General features: G+C 51.4%; 1 protein-coding gene across 3 annotated transcripts; it reads left to right on the top strand.

Annotated features, from left to right (window-relative positions):
• Nucleotides 1–1445: 1445 nt before the first annotated feature.
• LOC144000291 (phosphatidylserine decarboxylase proenzyme, mitochondrial-like) lies at nt 1446–20677 on the top strand (the record flags this gene model as incomplete). 3 transcript variants are annotated; one of them, XM_077494020.1, is given in 7 exon segments in its annotated part: nt 1446–1583; nt 3066–3141; nt 10624–10747; nt 11090–11320; nt 11684–11816; nt 18185–18322; nt 20577–20677. In XM_077494020.1, coding segments are annotated over 6 exon segments (774 nt in total), but the record flags the coding sequence as incomplete, so codon positions are not given.

Below are 20677 nucleotides of genomic sequence, written 5' to 3'. Positions count from 1 at the left end.
CCACAAGCCCAGACTGCCCCTCCTCAGATGTCTCCTTAGCCCCCTCGGGTATCCCCCGTTCCTGACCCCACAAGCCCAGACTGCCCCTCCTCAGATGTCTCCTTAGCCCCCTCGGGTATCCCCCGTTCCTGATCCCGCAAGCCCAGACTGCTCCTCCTCAGATGTCTCCTTAGCCCCCTCGGGTATCCCCCGTTCCTGACCCCACAAGCCCAGACTGCCCCTCCTCAGATGTCTCCTTAGCCCCCTCGGGTATCCCCCGTTCCTGACCCCACAAGCCCAGACTGCCCCTCCTCAGATGTCTCCTTAGCCCCCTCGGGTATCCCCCGTTCCTGATCCCGCAAGCCCAGACTGCCCCTCCTCAGATGTCTCCTTAGCCCCCTCGGGTATCCCCCGTTCCTGATCCCACAAGCCCAGACTGCTCCTCCTCAGATGTCTCCTTAGCTCCCTCAGATATTCCCTGTTCCTCCCACAAGCCCAGACTGCTCCTCCTCAGATGTCTCCTTAGCCCCCTCGGGTATCCCCCGTTCCTGATCCCACAAGCCCAGACTGCTCCTCCTCAGAGGCCTCCTTAGCCCCTCGAGTATCCCCTGTTCCTGATCCCACAAGCCCAGACTGCTCCTCCTCAGATGTCTCTTTAGCTCCCTTGGGTATCCCCCATTCCTGATCCCACAAGCCCAGACTGCCCCTCCTCAGATGTCTCCTTAGCCCCCTCGGGTATCCCCCGTTCCTGATCCCACAAGCCCAGACTGCTCCTCCTCAGAGGCCTCCTTAGCCCCTCGGGTATCCCCCGTTCCTGATCCCAGAAGCCCAGACTGCTCCTCCTCAGATGTCTCTTTAGCTCCCTTGGGTATCCCCCATTCCTGATCCCACAAGCCCAGACTGCCCCTCCTCAGAGGCCTCCTTAGCCCCCTCGGGTATCCCCTGTTCCTGATCCCACAAGCCCAGACTGCTCCTCCATCCCTCTCTCCTCTCCCTTCCCTCCTCCATCTCTCTGCTCCTCTCCCTTCCCTCCTCCATCTCTCTCTCACTTCTCCTTTCCTCTCCCTGCTTTCCTCCATCCCTCTCCCTTCCCTCCTCCATCTCTCTCCTCTCCTTTCCCTCCTCTCCCTTCCCTCCTCCATCTCTCTCCTCTCCTTTCCCTCCTCTCCCTTCCCTCCTCCATCTCTCTCCTCTCCTTTCCCTCCTCTCCCTTCCCTCCTCCATCCCTCTCTTCTCCCTTCCCTCCTCCATCCCTATTGTAATGTAACTGTAAGATCTGCCTTCATCTTGTTAAGCGTTGCGAAAACTGTTGGTGTCGTATAATAATAATAATCCCCCCCCCCCATGTGTCTGCACTGTGCCATGTGCCCCTCCCCCACAGTGAGGCAAAAAGGGGAAATGATGAGGATGGAGGAGGGGTGACCTCTCTCCTCTTCCCTCTTCTTCTTCCTCTGCGAGAATTTTCTGTCACTTTAAACCTCTCAACTGACTGACTCCACCCCCTCATCACTTCTCTGCCCTGTGATTGGCTGGATCATCTCAGCTGAGGATCTCACCCATTGGGATATACAGGGATGTGAGAACCGGAGAGCCAGACAAAGAGTGTGAGTGCAACTTTGTGTCCTCCTATGTGTTACATTGTATAGAGTGAGTGTTACATTGTATAGAGTGAGTGTTACATTGTATAGAGTGAGTGTTACATTGTATATAGTGAGTGTTACATTGTATAGAGTGAGTGTTACATTGTATATAGTGAGTGTTACATTGTATAGAGTGAGTGTTACATTGTATATAGTGAGTGTTACATTGTGTCCTATTATATGTTACGTTGTATAGAGTGAGTGTTACATTGTATATAGTGAGTGTTACATTGTATATAGTGAGTGTTACATTGTGTCCTATTATATGTTACGTTGTATAGAGTGTGTCCTATTATATGTTACATTGTATAGAGTGAGTGTTACATTGTATATAGTGAGTGTTACATTGTATATAGTGAGTGTTACATTGTGTCCTATTATATGTTACGTTGTATAGAGTGTGTCCTATTATATGTTACATTGTGTATAGTGAGTGTTACATTCTGTAGAGTGTGTGCTACTAAAGACAAATCCACTGTACACTACAATTGCAGTCGCTGGAGATCTGAGGGAGACATGCGAGGAAAATAGAAAACAGCATTTTTGCTTCTACATGATTGGATGATAAAATCAGCAGAGCTTCCCCTCAATTCAGATCTACAGAGGGTGACTTGTAGTGTACAGAGGATTTCCCTACAGAGTATAACCCTCAATGTGTATATATGTGTTACATTGTATATAGTGTGTGATACATTGTATATAGTGTGTGATACATTGTATATAGTGTGTGATACATTGTATATAGTGTGTGATACATTGTATATAGTGTGTGTTACATTGGATATAGTGTGTTACATTGGATATAGTGTGTGTTACATTGGATATAGTGTGTTACATTGGATATAGTGTGTGTTACATTGGATATAGTGTGTTACATTGGATATAGTGTGTGTTACATTCTATATAGTGTGTTACATTGGATATAGTGTGTGTTACATTGGATATAGTGTGTTACATTGGATATAGTGTGTGTTACATTGGATATAGTGTGTGTTACATTGGATATAGTGTGTGTTACATTGGATATAATGTGTGTTACATTGGATATAGTGTGTGTTACATTGGATATAGTGTGTGTTACATTGGATATAGTGTGTTACATTGGATATAGTGTGTGTTACATTGGATATAGTGTGTGTTACATTGGATATAGTGTGTGTTACATTGGATATAGTGTGTGTTACATTCTATATAGTGTGTTACATTGGATATAGTGTGTGTTACATTGTATATAGTGTGTTACATTGGATATAGTGTGTGTTACATTGTATATAGTGTGTGTTACATTCTATATAGTGTGTTACATTGGATATAGTGTGTGTTACATTGGATATAGTGTGTGTTACATTGGATATAGTGTGTTACATTGTGTCTTGGGTGTTTCCCACTCAGTCTCCATGTTGTGTTTTCTTCCTCTAGAATTTTGGTTGTGAATTTGTATTGCAGATTTCTCTGGCTGTGTGTGATCCCGGAGAATGTGTAAACCCTCCAGTCACCTGGGAGGTCAGAGGACCAGGAGGTGGTAAGTCTCTACATACACATCCCTCCAATCCCCGGACCCTCTAGAGCCCCTCCAATCCCGGGACCTTCTAGAGACCCTCCAATCCCGGGACCTTCTAGAGCCCCTCCAATCCCGGGACCTTCTAGAGTTCCTCCAATCCCGGGACCTTCTAGAGTTCCTCCAATCCCGGGACCTTCTAGAGTTCCTCCAATCCCGGGACCTTCTAGAGTTCCTCCAATCCCGGGACCTTCTAGAGTTCCTCCAATCCCGGGACCTTCTAGAGTCCCTCCAATCCCGGGACCTTCTAGAGCCCCTCCAATCCCGGGACCTTCTAGAGTCCCTCCAATCCCGGGACCTTCTAGAGTCCCTCCAATCCCGGGACCTTCTAGAGTCCCTCCAATCCCGGGACCTTCTAGAGTTCCTCCAATCCCGGGACCTTCTAGAGTCCCTCCAATCCCGGGACCTTCTAGAGCCCCTCCAATCCCGGGACCTTCTAGAGTCCCTCCAATCCCAGGATCTTTTAAAGACCCTCCAGTCCCAGAACCTTCTAGAGCCCCTCCAATCCCCGGACCTTCTAGAGTCCCTCCAATCCCGGCACCTTCTAGAGACCCTCAAATCCCGGGACCTTCTAGAGTCCCTCCAATCCCAGGATCTTTTAAAGACTCTCCAGTCCCAGAACCTTCTAGAGCCCCTCCAATCCCCGGACCTTCTAGAGTCCCTCCAATCCCCGGACCTTCTAGAGCCCCTCCAATCCCGGGACCTTCTAGAGCCCCTCCAATCCCGGGACCTTCTAGAGCCCCTCCAATCCCGGGACCTTCTAGAGTCCCTCCAATCCCAGGATCTTTTAAAGACCCTCCAGTCCCAGAACCTTCTAGAGCCCCTCCAATCCCCGGACCTTCTAGAGACCCTCCAATCCCGGGACCTTCTGGAGCCCCTCCAATCCCGGGACCTTCTAGAGCCCCTCCAATCCCGGGACCTTCTAGAGTCCCTCCAATCCCAGGATCTTTTAAAGACCCTCCAGTCCCAGAACCTTCTAGAGCCCCTCCAATCCCCGGACCTTCTAGAGACCCTCCAATCCCGGGACCTTCTGGAGCCCCTCCAATCCCGGGACCTTCTAGAGCCCCTCCAATCCCGGGACCTTCTAGAGTCCCTCCAATCCCAGGATCTTTTAAAGACCCTCCAGTCCCAGAACCTTCTAGAGCCCCTCCAATCCCCGGACCTTCTAGAGTCCCTCCAATCCCTGGACCTTCTAGAGCCCCTCCAATCCCGGGACCTCCTAGAGACCCTCCAATCCCGGGACCTTCTAGAGCCCCTCCAATCCCGGGAACTTCTAGAGCCCCTCCAATTCCGGAACCTTCTAGAGTCTCTCCAATCCCGGGACCTTCTAAAGACCCTCCAGTCCCAGAACCTTCTAGAGTCCACTCCAATCCCGGGAACTTCTAGAGTCCCTCCAATCCCGGGACCTTCTAGAGTCCCTCCAATCCTGGAACCTTACAGTGCCCCTCCAATCCCGGGACCTTCTAGAGTCACTCCAATCCCGGAAACCTTATAGTGCCCCTCCAATCCCGGGACCTTCTAGACTCACTACAATCCCGGGATCTTCTAGAGTCCCTCTAATCCCGGGATCTTCTAGAGTCCCTCCAATCCCGGGACTTTCTAGAGTCCCTCCAATCCCGGGACCTTCTACAGTCCCCAATCACAGGACCTTCTAGATTCCCTCCAATCCCGGAACCTGATAGTGCCCCTCCAATCCCGGGATCTTCTAGAGTCCCTCCAATCCCAGAACCTTATAGTGCCCCTCCAATCCCGGGACCTTCTAGAGTCCCCAATCTCTGGACCTTCTAGATTCCCTCCAATCCCGGAAATTTATAGTGCCTCTCCAATTCCAGGACCTTCTAGAGTCCCCAATCCCGGGACCTTCTATAGTCCCCAATGCTGGGACCTTCTAGAGTCCCTCCAATCCCAGGATCTTCTAGAGTCTCTCCAATCCCGGAACCTTATAGTGCCCCTCCAATCCTGGGACCTTCTAGAGTCACTTCAATCTCGGGATCTTCTAGAGTCCGTCCAATCCCGGAAACCTTATAGTGCCCCTCCAATCCCGGGACCTTCTAGACTCACTCCAATCCTGGGATCTTCTAGAGTCCCTCCAATCCCGGGATCTTCTAGAGTCCCTCCAATCCCGGGATCTTCTAGAGTCCCTCCAATCCCGGGACTTTCTAGAGTCCCTCCAATCCCGGGACCTTCTAGAGTCCCCAATCCAATGACCTTCTAGAGTCCCTCCAATCCCGGAACCTGATAGAGCCCCTCCAATCCCGGGATCTTCTAGAGTCCCTTCAATCCCAGAACCTTATAGTGCCCCTCCAATCCCAGGACCTTCTAGAGCCCCTCCAATTCCAGGACCTTCTAGAGACCCTCCAATCCCGGGACCTTCTAGAGCCCCTCCAATCCCCGGACTTTCTAGAGACCCCAATCCCGGGACCTTCTATAGCAGGGATATGCAATTAGCGGACCTCCAGCTGTTGCAAAACTACAAGTTCCATCATGCCTCTGCCTCTGGGTGTCATGCTTGTGACTGTCGGAGTCTTGCTATGCCTCATGGGACTTGTAGTTCTGCAACAGCTGGAGGTCCGCTAATTGTATATCCCTGTTCTATAGTCCCCAATCCTGGGACATTCTAGAGTCCCTCCAATCCCGGAACCTCATAGCGCCCCTCCAATCCTGGAACCTTATAGTGCCAATCCAATCCCGGAACCTTCTAGAGTCCCTCCAATCCCGGAACTTTATAGTGCCCCTCAAATCCTGGGACTTTCTAGAGTCTCTCCAATCGCGGGAACTTCTAGAGCCCCTCCAATTCCGGAACCTTCTAGAGTCTCTCCAATCGCAGGAACTTCTAGAGCCCCTCAAATTCCGGAACCTTCTAGAGTCTCTCCAATCCGGGACCTTCTAGAGTCCCTCCAATCCTGGAAATTTATAGTGCCCCTCCAATTCCAGGACCTTCTATAGTCCCCAATCCTGGGACCTTCTATAGTCCCCAATCCTGGGACCTTCTAGAGTCCCTCCAATCCCAGAACCTTATAGTGCCAATCAAATTCCGGGACCTTCTAGAGTCCCTCCAATCCCGGAACTTTATAGTGCCCCTCCAATACTGGGACCTTCTAGAGTCTCTCCAATCCCGGGACCCTCTAGAGACCCTCCAGTCCAAGAACCTTCTAGAGCCGTCATGAGCTCTTCATAATCACCAACTTCTTCATATTACAGAACAGGCAGATCACCTCCCCCTTCCCCAATACCCCCACCTGTCCCTCCTCCCTTCACTAATACCCCCCCCCCCCCATCCACACGTCTCTCTTCCCACCTGTCCTATTTTACCAGTTCACTTAGCTTACCAATATATCTTCTATGTCCTCTCCTCACCTATCCTACCTTCCATGGTCCCCCCATAGAGCACCATCCACCCGTCCCGATCTTCCTTCTCCTTCCATAATACCCTCACTGTCCTCTTCTCTCCTCTTCTTATCAATATATCTTCTATGTCCTCTCCTCACCTATCCTACCTTCCATGGTGCCCCCATAGAGCACCAACCACCCATCCCGATCTTCTCAGCTTCCTTCTCCTTCCATAATACCCTCACTGTCCTCTTCTCTCCTCTTCTTACCAATATATCTTCTATGTCCTCTCCTCACCTATCCTACCTTCCATGGTCCCCCCATAGAGCACCATCCACCCGTCCCGATCTTCCTTCTCCTTCCATAATACCCTCACTGTCCTCTTCTCTCCTCTTCTTATCAATATATCTTCTATGTCCTCTCCTCACCTATCCTACCTTCCATGGTGCCCCCATAGAGCACCAACCACCCATCCCGATCTTCTCAGCTTCCTTCTCCTTCCATAATACCCTCACTGTCCTCTTCTCTCCTCTTCTTACCAATATATCTTCTATGTCCTCTCCTCACCTATCCTACCTTCCATGGTGCCCCCATAGACCGCCAACCACCCATCCCGATCTTCTGTTTCCTTCTCCTTCCTTAATACCCTCACTGTCCTCTTCTCTCCTCTTCTTATCAATATATCTTCTATGTCCTCTCCTCACCTATCCTACCTTCCATGGTCCCCCCATAGAGCACCATCCACCCGTCCCGATCTTCCTTCTCCTTCCATAATACCCTCACTGTCCTCTTCTCTCCTCTTCTTATCAATATATCTTCTATGTCCTCTCCTCACCTATCCTACCTTCCATGGTCCCCCCATAGAGCACCATCCACCCGTCCCGATCTTCCTTCTCCTTCCATAATACCCTCACTGTCCTCTTCTCTCCTCTTCTTATCAATATATCTTCTATGTCCTCTCCTCACCTATCCTACCTTCCATGGTGTCCCCATAGACCGCCAACCACCCATCCCGATCTTCCTTCTCTTTCCATAATACCCTCACTGTCCTCTTCTCTCCTCTTCTTATCAATATATCTTCTATGTCCTCCTCTCACCTATCCTACCTTCCATGGTCCCCCCATAGAGCGCCAACCACCCCTCCCCAATCTTCTCAGCTTCCTTCTCCTTCCATAATACCCTCACTGTCCTCTTCTCTTCTCTTCTTATCAATATATCTTCTATGTCCTCTCCTCACCTATCCTACCTTCCATGGTGCCCCCATAGAGCACCAACCACCCCTCCCCGATCTTCTCATCTTCCTTCTCCTTCCTTAATACCCTCACTGTCCTCTTCTCTCCTCTTCTTATCAATATATCTTCTATGTCCTCTCCTCACCTATCCTACCTTCCATGGTGCCCCCATAGAGCGCCAACCACCCCTCCCCGATTTTCTCATCTTCCTTCTCCTTCCTTAATACCCTCACTGTCCTCTTCTCTCCTCTTCTTATCAATATATCTTCTATGTCCTCTCCTCACCTATCCTACCTTCCATGGTCCCCCCATAGAGCGCCAACCACCCGTCCCGATCTTCTGTTTCCTTCTCCTTCCATAATACCCTCACTGTCCTCTTCTCTCCTCTTCTTATCAATATATCTTCTATGTCCTCTCCTCACCTATCCTACCTTCCATGGTGCCCCCATAGAGCACCAACCACCCGTCCCGATCTTCCTTCTCCTTCCATAATACCCTCACTGTCCTCTTCTCTCCTCTTCTTACCAATATATCTTCTATGTCCTCTCCTCACCTATCCTACCTTCCATGGTGCCCCCATAGACCGCCAACCACCCATCCCGATCTTCCTTCTCCTTCCATAATACCCTCACTGTCCTCTTCTCTCCTCTTCTTACCAATATATCTTCTATGTCCTCTCCTCACCTATCCTACCTTCCATGGTGCCCCCATAGAGCACCAACCACCCCTCCCGATCTTCCTTCTCCTTCCATAATACCCTCACTGTCCTCTTCTCTCCTCTTCTTATCAATATATCTTCTATGTCCTCTCCTCACCTATCCTACCTTCCATGGTGCCCCCATAGAGCACCAACCACCCCTCCCCGATCTTCTCAGCTTCCTTCTCCTTCCTTAATACCCTCACTGTCCTCTTCTCTCCTCTTCTTACCAATATATCTTCTATGTCCTCTCCTCACCTATCCTACCTTCCATGGTGCCCCCATAGACCGCCAACCACCCCTCCCCGATCTTCTCAGCTTCCTTCTCCTTCCATAATACCCTCACTGTCCTCTTCTCTCCTCTTCTTATCAATATATCTTCTATGTCCTCTCCTCACCTATCCTACCTTCCATGGTGCCCCCATAGAGCACCAACCACCCCTCCCCGATCTTCTCAGCTTCCTTCTCCTTCCTTAATACCCTCACTGTCCTCTTCTCTCCTCTTCTTACCAATATATCTTCTATGTCCTCTCCGCACCTATCCTACCTTCCATGGTGCCCCCATAGACCGCCAACCACCCGTCCCGATCTTCTGTTTCCTTCTCCTTCCATAATACCCTCACTGTCCTCTTCTCTCCTCTTCTTACCAATATATCTTCTATGTCCTCTCCTCACCTATCCTACCTTCCATGGTCCCCCCATAGAGCACCAACCACCCCTCCCTGATCTTCTCAGCTTCCTTCTCCTTCCTTAATACCCTCACTGTCCTCTTCTCTCCTCTTCTTACCAATATATCTTCTATGTCCTCTCCGCACCTATCCTACCTTCCATGGTGCCCCCATAGACCGCCAACCACCCCTCCCCGATCTTCTCAGCGTCCTTCTCCTTCCTTAATACCCTCACTGTCCTCTTCTCTCCTCTTCTTATCAATATATCTTCTATGTCCTCTCCTCACCTATCCTACCTTCCATGGTCCCCCCATAGAGCACCAACCACCCCTCCCCGATCTTCTCATCTTCCTTCTCCTTCCTTAATACCCTCACTGTCCTCTTCTCTCCTCTTCTTACCAATATATCTTCTATGTCCTCTCCTCACCTATCCTACCTTCCATGGTGCCCCCATAGAGCGCCAACCACCCCTCCCCGATCTTCTCATCTTCCTTCTCCTTCCTTAATACCCTCACTGTCCTCTTCTCTCCTCTTCTTATCAATATATCTTCTATGTCCTCTCCTCACCTATCCTACCTTCCATGGTCCCCCCATAGACCGCCAACCACCCATCCCGATCTTCTGTTTCCTTCTCCTTCCTTAATACCCTCACTGTCCTCTTCTCTCCTCTTCTTATCAATATATCTTCTATGTCCTCTCCTCACCTATCCTACCTTCCATGGTCCCCCCATAGAGCGCCAACCACCCGTCCCGATCTTCCTTCTCCTTCCATAATACCCTCACTGTCCTCTTCTCTCCTCTTCTTATCAATATATCTTCTATGTCCTCTCCTCACCTATCCTACCTTCCATGGTGCCCCCATAGAGCGCCAACCACCCCTCCCCGATCTTCTGTTTCCTTCTCCTTCCATAATACCCTCACTGTCCTCTTCTCTCCTCTTCTTATCAATAAATCTTCTATGTCCTCTCCTCACCTATCCTACCTTCCATGGTCCCCCCATAGAGCGCCAACCACCCGTCCCGATCTTCCTTCTCCTTCCATAATACCCTCACTGTCCTCTTCTCTCCTCTTCTTATCAATATATCTTCTATGTCCTCCTCTCATCTGTCCTACCATCTATGGTCCCTCATCGACCCCCAACCATCCGTCCCAATCTTCCTTCTCCTTCCTTAATACCCTCACTGTCCTCTTCTCTCCTCTGCTTACCAATATATCTTCTATGTCCTCTCCTCACCTATCCTACCTTCCATGGTCCCCCCATAGAGCACCAACCACCCATCCCGATCTTCTTAGCTTCCTTCTCCTTCCTTAATACCCTCACTGTCCTCTTCTCCCCTCTGCTTAACCTTATATCTTCTGTGTCCTTTTCTCACCTGTCCTACCTTCCATGGTCCCTCATAGACTTCCAACCACCCGTCCCGATCTTCCTTCTTCTCCCATTATACCCTCACTGTCCTCTTCTCCCCTCGCATACTATTATATCCCCAAAGTCCTCTCCTCACCTGTCCTTTCCTCTCAGGTTGTCTGTGCCTCGTCTTTCTATAAGAAGACGGATTGGACAGTTGCCGTCGCCTTTCCTGCGAGAACGCTCATTGCAGATTCTGAGAAAAGCCGGAATCCCGCAAACTAGCCGGGTCAGCAAGGTGAGTGTGATGAAGGACAGAACATGGCGTCTCAGGGGAGCCTGTAGTGTAGATTGGGATGCTTGAAGATGACATTTCAAATATATTGTAGGCAGCAGAGAGATGGACTGATGGTAGATCACCCTGAAGAAGGGGGTTGGGGCAGGAAGAGAACTGAGCCTTCACCATCGGAGTCCATCTTTTAGGCCCAGCAGTGTTCCCCGAGGGCTTTTGTAGGTCCCAGTAGTGAGAAGGTAAAATCTGGTCTAGCTGCTCTTCTGCCTTCACCCATTTCTGATGTTGCCCATTGATGGCATTCCCGATGATTGGCTCATACATCTGGTCTGATTTCCCTTTGGACAGGCAGTCTACAGTAGAGCTCCGACTCGCCTTCTCTCTCGTCTTTGGGGCCTAGTCAATGAGGTGAGCCTGCCTCGCTGGTTGCGGCGTCCTCTCCTCTCCATGTATGTCTGGGCCTTCTCCGTCAACATGGCAGAAGCTGAAATAGAAGACCTGAATCGCTACAAGAATCTGGGGGAGCTTTTCCGACGTCCACTGAAGTCCACAGCCAGAGTCATCTCCGTCCACAATGCGGTACGTTCCTATCTTCACTTATCTTACATAATGGTCATCCGCCATGATGGCGGCCCGTCATTTCACAGCATGGAAAAGGACTAACATGACTGACAGAATTCTATGTGATTGTTCTATTCTAGGAGTAGAGCCATAATCTGCCGTCATTCTCACTTCTAATCCAGGCAGGTCTTCTCAGTAAGTCTGATAGGCTGGCTTCATTTAGAGTAGAGCAGCCAATAGTCTGCAGCCGTGTTCCATGTTGTGACCATCCCCCGCTCACCTGTAGCTTTAGTTGGCACCCTGGAAGATGTAGATTCTCCATCAGTCAGCTTTCTCATGCTTTGTTATACGGAGTCTGATTCTTTCCGTTCCTGTCTGTAGGTCAGTCCCTGCGATGGTCGGATCCTGCACTGCGGCCGCTCTCGGGGCTCACAGATCGAGCAGGTGAAAGGAATAACCTATTCGCTCGAGAACTTCCTGGGCCCGCAAGACTGGCGAGAACCGACCAACGTGAGTAAGTAGGAGAGGAGGAAGATCTACCCTTCATTATATTCCCTCACTGCCGAGTATGAAAGGAGAGCTGTACAACGAATCTCCTCTCTGAGCTATGAGTCTCTTCTCAGAGAGTCTGTCTCTCATCTCCTCTCTTCCTGGAGAGCCTGTCCCTCATCTCCGCTCTTCCTGTAGAGTCTGTCCCTCATCTCCTCTCTTCCTGGAGAGTCTGTCCCTCATCTCCTCACTTCCCGGAGAGTCTGTCCCTCATCTCCTCTCTTCCTGGAGAGTCTGTCCCTCACCTCCTCTCTTCCTGGAGAGTCTGTCCCTCATCTCCTCTCTTCCTGGAGAGTCTGTCCCTCATCTCCTCTCTTCCTGGAGAGTCTGTCTCTCATCTTTCTTCCTGTAGAGTCTGTCCCTCAACTCCTCTCTTCCCAGAGAGTCTGTCCCTCATCTCCTCTCTTCCCGGAGAGTTTGTCCCTCATCTCCTCTCTTCCTGGAGAGTCTGTCTCTCATCTTTCCTCCTGTAGAGTCTGTCCCTCAACTCCTCTCTTCCCAGAGTGTCTGTCCCTCATCTCCTCTCTTCTCAGAGAGTCTGTCCCTCATCTCCTCTCTTCCTGGAGAGTCTGTCCCTCATCTCCTCTCTTCCCGGAGAGTCTGTCCCTCATCTCCTCTCTTCCCGGAGAGTCTGTCCCTCGTCTCCTCTCTTCCTGGAGAGTCTGTCCCTCGTCTCCTCTCTTTCTGGAGAGTCTGTCCCTCATCTCCTCTCTTCCTGGAGAGTCTGTCCCTCGTCTCCTCTCTTCCTGGAGAGTCTGTACCTCATCTCCTCTCATCCTGGAGTGTCTGCCCCTCATCTCCTCTCTTCCCAGAGTGTCTGTCCCTCATCTCCTCTCTTCCCAGAGTGTCTGTCCCTCTCTCCTCTCTTCCCAGAGAGCCTGTCCCTCATCTCCTCTCTTCCTGGAGAGTCTGTCCCTCATCTCCTCTCTTCCTGGAGAGTCTGTCCCTCATCTCCGCTCTTCCTGGAGAGTCTGTCCCTCATCTCCTCTCTTCCTGGAGAGTCTGTCCCTCATCTCCTTCTCCTCTCTTCCCAGAGAGTCTGTCCCTCATCTTTACTCATGTAGAGTCTGCCCCTCATCTCCTCTCTTCCCGGAGAGTCTGTCCCTCATCTCCTCTCTTCCCGGAGAGTCTGTCCCTCATCTCCTCTCTTCCCAGAGAGTCTGTCCCTCAACTCCTCTCTTCCTGTAGAGTCTGTCCCTCATCTTTATTCATGTAGAGCCTGTCCCTCATCTCCTCTCTTCCCGGAGAGTCTGCCCCTCATCTTTCTTCCTGTAGAGTCTGTCCCTCATCTCCTCTCTTCCCAGAGTGTCTGTCCCTCATCTTTCGTCCTCTAGAGTCTGTCCCTCATCTCCTCTCTTCCCGGAGAGTCTTTCCCTCATCTCCTCTCTTCCCAGAGAGTCTGTCCCTCAACTCCTCTCTTCCCAGAGTGTCTGTCCCTCATCTCCTCTCTTCCCGGAGAGTCTGTCCCTCATCTTTATTCATGTAGAGTCTGTCCCTCATCTCCTCTCTTCCCGGAGAGTCTGTCCCTCATCTCCTCTCTTCCCAGAGAGTCTGTCCCTCAACTCCTCTCTTCCTGTAGAGTCTGTCCCTCATCTTTATTCATGTAGAGCCTGTCCCTCATCTCCTCTCTTCCCGGAGAGTCTGCCCCTCATCTTTCTTCCTGTAGAGTCTGTCCCTCATCTCCTCTCTTCCCAGAGTGTCTGTCCCTCATCTTTCTTCCTGTAGAGTCTGTCCCTCATCTCCTCTCTTCCCAGAGAGTCTGTCCCTCATCTCCTCTCTTCCCAGAGTGTCTGTCCCTCATCTTTCTTCCTGTAGAGTCTGTCCCTCATCTCCTCTCTTCCCAGAGAGTCTGTCCCTCATCTCCTCTCTTCCTGGAGAGTCTGTCCCTCATCTTTATTCCTGTAGAGTCTGTCCCTCAACTCCTCTCTTCCTGTAGAGTCTGTCCCTCAACTCCTCTCTTCCCGGAGAGTCTGTCCCTCATCTCCTCTCTTCCCAGTGTCTGTCCCTCATCTCCTCTCTTACCAGAGTGTCTGTCCCTCATCTCCTCTCTTCCCAGAGAGTCTGTCCCTCATCTCCTCTCTTCCCAGAGAGCCTGTCCCTCATCTCCTCTCTTCCCGGAGAGTCTGTCCCTCATCTCCTCTCTTCCCAGAGAGTCTGTCCCTCAACTCCTCTCTTCCCGGAGAGTCTGTCCCTCATCTCCTCTCTTCCCAGAGTGTCTGTCCCTCATCTCCTCTCTTCCCAGAGAGTCTGTCCCTCAACTCCTCTCTTCCCAGAGAGTCTGTCCCTCATCTATCCTCTTCCCGGAGAGTCTGTCCCTCATCTCCTCTCTTCCCGGAGAGTCTGTCCCTCATCTCCTCTCTTCCCAGAGAGTCTGTCCCTCATCTATCCTCTTCCCGGAGAGACTGTCCCTCATCTCCTCTCTTCCCAGAGTGTCTGTCCCTCATCTCCTCTCTTCCCAGAGAGTCTGTCCCTCATCTATCCTCTTCCCAGAGAGTCTGTCCCTCATCTATCCTCTTCCCGGAGAGACTGTCCCTCATCTATCCTCTTCCCGGAGAGACTGTCCCTCATCTATCCTCTTCCCAGAGTCTGTCCCTCATCTCCTCTCTTCCCAGAGTGTCTGTCCCTCATCTTTCGTCCTCTAGAGTCTGTCCCTCATCTCCTCTCTTCCCGGAGAGTCTTTCCCTCATCTCCTCTCTTCCCAGAGAGTCTGTCCCTCAACTCCTCTCTTCCCAGAGTGTCTGTCCCTCATCTTCTCTCTTCCCAGAGTGTCTGTCCCTCATATCTCTTCCTGTAGAGTCTGTCCCTCATCTCCTCTCTTCCCAGAGAGTCTGTCCCTCATCTCCTCTCTTCCCGGAGAGTCTGTCCCTCATCTTTATTCATGTAGAGTCTGTCCCTCATCTCCTATCTTCCCCGAGAGTCTGTCCCTCATCTTTATTCATGTAGAGCCTGTCCCTCATCTCCTCTCTTCCTGGAGAGTCTGTCCCTCATCTTTATTCCTGTAGAGTCTGTCCCTCAACTCCTCTCTTCCTGTAGAGTCTGTCCCTCAACTCCTCTCTTCCCAGAGTGTCTGTCCCTCATCTCCTCTCTTCCCAGAGAGTCTGTCCCTCATCTATCCTCTTCCCGGAGAGTCTGTCCCTCATCTCCTCTCTTCCCGGAGAGTCTGTCCCTCATCTCCTCTCTTCCCAGAGAGTCTGTCCCTCATCTATCCTCTTCCCGGAGAGACTGTCCCTCATCTCCTCTCTTCCCAGAGAGTCTGTCCCTCATCTCCTCTCTTCCCAGAGAGTCTGTCCCTCATCTATCCTCTTCCCGGAGAGTCTGTCCCTCATCTCCTCTCTTCCCGGAGAGTCTGTCCCTCATCTCCTCTCTTCCCAGAGAGTCTGTCCCTCATCTATCCTCTTCCCGGAGAGACTGTCCCTCATCTCCTCTCTTCCCAGAGAGTCTGTCCCTCAACTCCTCTCTTCCCAGAGAGTCTGTCCCTCATCTATCCTCTTCCCGGAGAGTCTGTCCCTCATCTCCTCTCTTCCCGGAGAGTCTGTCCCTCATCTCCTCTCTTCCCAGAGAGTCTGTCCCTCATCTATCCTCTTCCCGGAGAGACTGTCCCTCATCTCCTCTCTTCCCAGAGTGTCTGTCCCTCATCTCCTCTCTTCCCAGAGAGTCTGTCCCTCATCTATCCTCTTCCCAGAGAGTCTGTCCCTCATCTATCCTCTTCCCGGAGAGACTGTCCCTCATCTATCCTCTTCCCGGAGAGACTGTCCCTCATCTATCCTCTTCCCAGAGTCTGTCCCTCATCTCCTCTCTTCCCAGAGTGTCTGTCCCTCATCTTTCGTCCTCTAGAGTCTGTCCCTCATCTCCTCTCTTCCCGGAGAGTCTTTCCCTCATCTCCTCTCTTCCCAGAGAGTCTGTCCCTCAACTCCTCTCTTCCCAGAGTGTCTGTCCCTCATCTTCTCTCTTCCCAGAGTGTCTGTCCCTCATATCTCTTCCTGTAGAGTCTGTCCCTCATCTCCTCTCTTCCCAGAGAGTCTGTCCCTCATCTCCTCTCTTCCCGGAGAGTCTGTCCCTCATCTCCTCTCTTCCCGGAGAGTCTGTCCCTCATCTTTATTCATGTAGAGCCTGTCCCTCATCTCCTCTCTTCCTGGAGAGTCTGTCCCTCATCTTTATTCCTGTAGAGTCTGTCCCTCAACTCCTCTCTTCCTGTAGAGTCTGTCCCTCAACTCCTCTCTTCCCGGAGAGTCTGTCCCTCATCTCCTCTCTTCCCAGTGTCTGTCCCTCATCTCCTCTCTTCCCAGAGTGTCTGTCCCTCATCTCCTCTCTTCCCAGAGAGTCTGTCCCTCATCTCCTCTCTTCCCAGAGAGCCTGTCCCTCATCTCCTCTCTTCCCGGAGAGTCTGTCCCTCATCTCCTCTCTTCCCAGAGAGTCTGTCCCTCAACTCCTCTCTTCCCGGAGAGTCTGTCCCTCATCTCCTCTCTTCCCAGAGTGTCTGTCCCTCATCTCCTCTCTTCCCAGAGAGTCTGTCCCTCAACTCCTCTCTTCCCAGAGAGTCTGTCCCTCATCTATCCTCTTCCCGGAGAGTCTGTCCCTCATCTCCTCTCTTCCCGGAGAGTCTGTCCCTCATCTCCTCTCTTCCCAGAGAGTCTGTCCCTCATCTATCCTCTTCCCGGAGAGACTGTCCCTCATCTCCTCTCTTCCCAGAGTGTCTGTCCCTCATCTCCTCTCTTCCCAGAGAGTCTGTCCCTCAACTCCTCTCTTCCCAGAGAGTCTGTCCCTCATCTATCCTCTTCCCGGAGAGTCTGTCCCTCATCTCCTCTCTTCCCGGAGAGTCTGTCCCTCATCTCCTCTCTTCCCAGAGAGTCTGTCCCTCATCTATCCTCTTCCCGGAGAGACTGTCCCTCATCTCCTCTCTTCCCAGAGTGTCTGTCCCTCATCTCCTCTCTTCCCAGAGTGTCTGTCCCTCATCTATCCTCTTCCCAGAGAGTCTGTCCCTCATCTATCCTCTTCCCAGAGAGTCTGTCCCTCATCTATCCTCTTCCCAGAGAGTCTGTCCCTCATCTATCCTCTTCCCGGAGAGACTGTCCCTCATCTATCCTCTTCCCGGAGAGACTGTCCCTCATCTATCCTCTTCCCAGAGTCTGTCCCTCATCTCCTCTCTTCCCAGAGTGTCTGTCCCTCATCTTTCTTCCTGTAGAGTCTGTCCCTCATCTTCTCTCTTCCCGGAGAGTCTGTCCCTCATCTCCTCTCTTCCCAGAGTGTCTGTCCCTCATCTTTCGTCCTCTAGAGTCTGTCCCTCATCTCCTCTCTTCCCGGAGAGTCTTTCCCTCATCTCCTCTCTTCCCAGAGAGTCTGTCCCTCAACTCCTCTCTTCCCAGAGTGTCTGTCCCTCATCTTCTCTCTTCCCAGAGTGTCTGTCCCTCATATCTCTTCCTGTAGAGTCTGTCCCTCATCTCCTCTCTTCCCAGAGAGTCTGTCCCTCATCTCCTCTCTTCCCGGAGAGTCTGTCCCTCATCTTTATTCATGTAGAGTCTGTCCCTCATCTCCTATCTTCCCCGAGAGTCTGTCCCTCATCTTTATTCATGTAGAGCCTGTCCCTCATCTCCTCTCTTCCTGGAGAGTCTGTCCCTCATCTTTATTCCTGTAGAGTCTGTCCCTCAACTCCTCTCTTCCTGTAGAGTCTGTCCCTCAACTCCTCTCTTCCCAGAGTGTCTGTCCCTCATCTCCTCTCTTCCCAGAGAGTCTGTCCCTCAACTCCTCTCTTCCCAGAGAGTCTGTCCCTCATCTATCCTCTTCCCGGAGAGTCTGTCCCTCATCTCCTCTCTTCCCGGAGAGTCTGTCCCTCATCTCCTCTCTTCCCAGAGAGTCTGTCCCTCATCTATCCTCTTCCCGGAGAGACTGTCCCTCATCTCCTCTCTTCCCAGAGTGTCTGTCCCTCATCTCCTCTCTTCCCAGAGAGTCTGTCCCTCATCTATCCTCTTCCCAGAGAGTCTGTCCCTCATCTATCCTCTTCCCGGAGAGACTGTCCCTCATCTATCCTCTTCCCGGAGAGACTGTCCCTCATCTATCCTCTTCCCGGAGAGACTGTCCCTCATCTATCCTCTTCCCGGAGAGACTGTCCCTCATCTATCCTCTTCCCGGAGAGACTGTCCCTCATCTATCCTCTTCCCAGAGAGTCTGTCCCTCATCTATCCTCTTCCCGTTGAGACTGTCCCTCATCTATCCTCTTCCCGTTGAGACTGTCCCTCATCTATCCTCTTCCCAGAGTCTGTCCCTCATCTCCTCTCTGTGCCCTGTAACGTGTCTTCTGTCTAGAGAGTGGCCCCTGATTTTACCCCTGTTTTCCAGGTCTGCCCTTCCTGCAGCAGTTGGGTGTGCGTCCAGCGAATCGCCTCTTCCATCATGTCATTTATCTGGCTCCTGGAGACTATCACCGATTTCATTCCCCAGCAGACTGGAGCATCCAGCACAGGAGGCACTTTCCAGGTATCATAATCTCATATCCATATTCTCCACTGAAATCTCCACAGTAACCACTTTCCTCCCCGACCAAATTCTGTGCCGCCCCCGGATCATTCCTGAAAGCCAATACAGAGACGGTCATTGTGAGGCCCTGTCTATGACCTGTATATGACCTGTCTATGACCTGCATATGACCTGTCTATGACCTGCATATGACCTGTATATAACCTGTCTAGGCCCTGTCTATGATCTGTCTAGGCTACGGTAATAAGAGGCTGGTCACATACTGAGGTGGGAAGTATGAACCTGTATACGCCTTGTCTATAATATACATAGCACAGGCATCAGGAGGATAGTGACAGCGTCACCTAAAGGCTGGTATCCTTGTTTATGGATATAAATAGAAGGTGACCATCCATGAGCCCTGAATACGGATAGGGCCGGCCTTCTGGGAGAAGGTGTTGTCTAATGCTGAGATCCATGTGATAGGGATTATTGAAGAGCTATATGGGGCTCATACATACACATCTCTTATTACTGTATGGGATTCATATAGTGCCAGCAATTGGTGCAGCACCTTACCATATAGAGGGAGATGGTACAGTTAGCATACAGTTCAATACTAGAGGGATACGGGGGGGGGGGCTGATCACGAGAGCTGCATTATAGCCCAACAAAGGGGTAGAGGATGCATGCCAGACTCACACACTATGTATACTGAGAGACAGAAACTAGATGAAGGATCTCTGGGTGAGATGGTGGACTACAGGAAACCATCCTACAGAAGTTGAGGGACCCCTGGGTGATAGTGTGGACTACGGGAAACCATCCTACAGAAGTTGAGGGACCCCTGGGTGATAGTGTGGACTACGGGAAACCATCCTACAGAAGTTGAGGGACCTCTGGGTGATAGTGTGGACTACGGGAAACCATCCTACAGAAGTTGAGGGACCTCTGGGTGATAGTGTGGACTACGGGAAACCATCCTACAGAAGTTGAGGGACCCCTGGGTGATAGTGTGGACTACGGGAAACCATCCTACAGAAGTTGAGGGACCCCTGGGTGATAGTGTGGACTACGGGAGACCATCCTACAGAAGTTGAGGGACCTCTGGGTGATAGTGTGGACTACGGGAAACCATCCTACAGAAGTTGAGGGACCTCTGGGTGATAGTGTGGACTACGGGAAACCATCCTACAGAAGTTGAGGGACCCCTGGGTGATAGTGTGGACTACGGGAAACCATCCTACAGAAGTTGAGGGACCCCTGGGTGATAGTGTGGACTACGGGAGACCATCCTACAGAAGTTGAGGGACCCCTGGGTGATAGTGTGGACTACGGGAGACCTTCCTACAGAAGTTGAGGGACCCCTGGGTGATAGTGTGGACTACGGGAAACCATCCTACAGAAGTTGAGGGACCCCTGGGTGATAGTGTGGACATACGGGAGACCATCCTACAGAAGTTGAGGGACCTCTGGGTGATAGTGTGACTACGGGAAACATCCTACAGAAGTTGAGGGACCCCTGGGTGATAGTGTGGACTACGGGAGACCATCCTACAGAAGTTGAGGGACCTCTGGGTGATAGTGTGGACTACGGGAAACCATCCTACAGAAGTTGAGGGACCTCTGGGTGATAGTGTGGACTACGGGAGACCACCCTACAGAAGTTGAGGGACCTCTGGGTGATAGTGTGGACTACGGGAAACCATCCTAGAGAAGTTGAGGGACCCCTGGGTGATAGTGTGACTACGGGAAACCATCCTACAGAAGTTGAGGGACCTCTGGGTGATAGTGTGGACTACGGGAAACCATCCTACAGAAGTTGAGGGACCTCTGGGAGATAGTGTGGACTACGGGAAACCAACCTACAGAAGTTGAGGGACCTCTGGGGTGATAGTGTGGACTACGGGAAACCATCCTAGAAAGTTGAGGGACCCCTGGGTGATAGTGTGGACTACGGGAAACCATCCTACAGAAGTTGAGGGACCTCTGGGTGATAGTGTGGACTACGGGAGACCATCCTACAGAAGTTGAGGGACCTCTGGGTGATAGTGTGGACTATGGGAAACCATCCTACAGAAGTTGAGGGACCCCTGGGTGATAGTGTGGACTACAGGAAACCATCCTACAGAAGTTGAGGGACCTCTGGGTGATAGTGTGGACTACGGGAAACCATCCTACAGAAGTTGAGGGACCTCTGGGTCATGTGGAATAGTGCAGGAGGTTGGCCATGTGTTAGTAGATAGGTCATCCTTCTCTCTCTATTCCTCTCCAGGTACTCTGCTGTCGGTGAGTCCCAACATTGGCCCGTTGGGATGCCGAGTCTCTTCTGTCAGAATGAGCGCGTTGTACTCAGTGGTCTGTGGCAGTTCGGCT

The sequence above is a fragment of the Lithobates pipiens genome, unplaced genomic scaffold, assembly GCF_037356315.1.
Source record: "Lithobates pipiens isolate NorthernLeopardFrog02 unplaced genomic scaffold, aLitPip1_a1.2 Scaffold_22, whole genome shotgun sequence".
Classification (NCBI taxonomy): domain Eukaryota; kingdom Metazoa; phylum Chordata; class Amphibia; order Anura; family Ranidae; genus Lithobates; species Lithobates pipiens.
The sequence above is the reverse complement of the archived record's forward strand: the minus strand, read 5'-3'. Positions and strand labels throughout refer to the sequence as shown.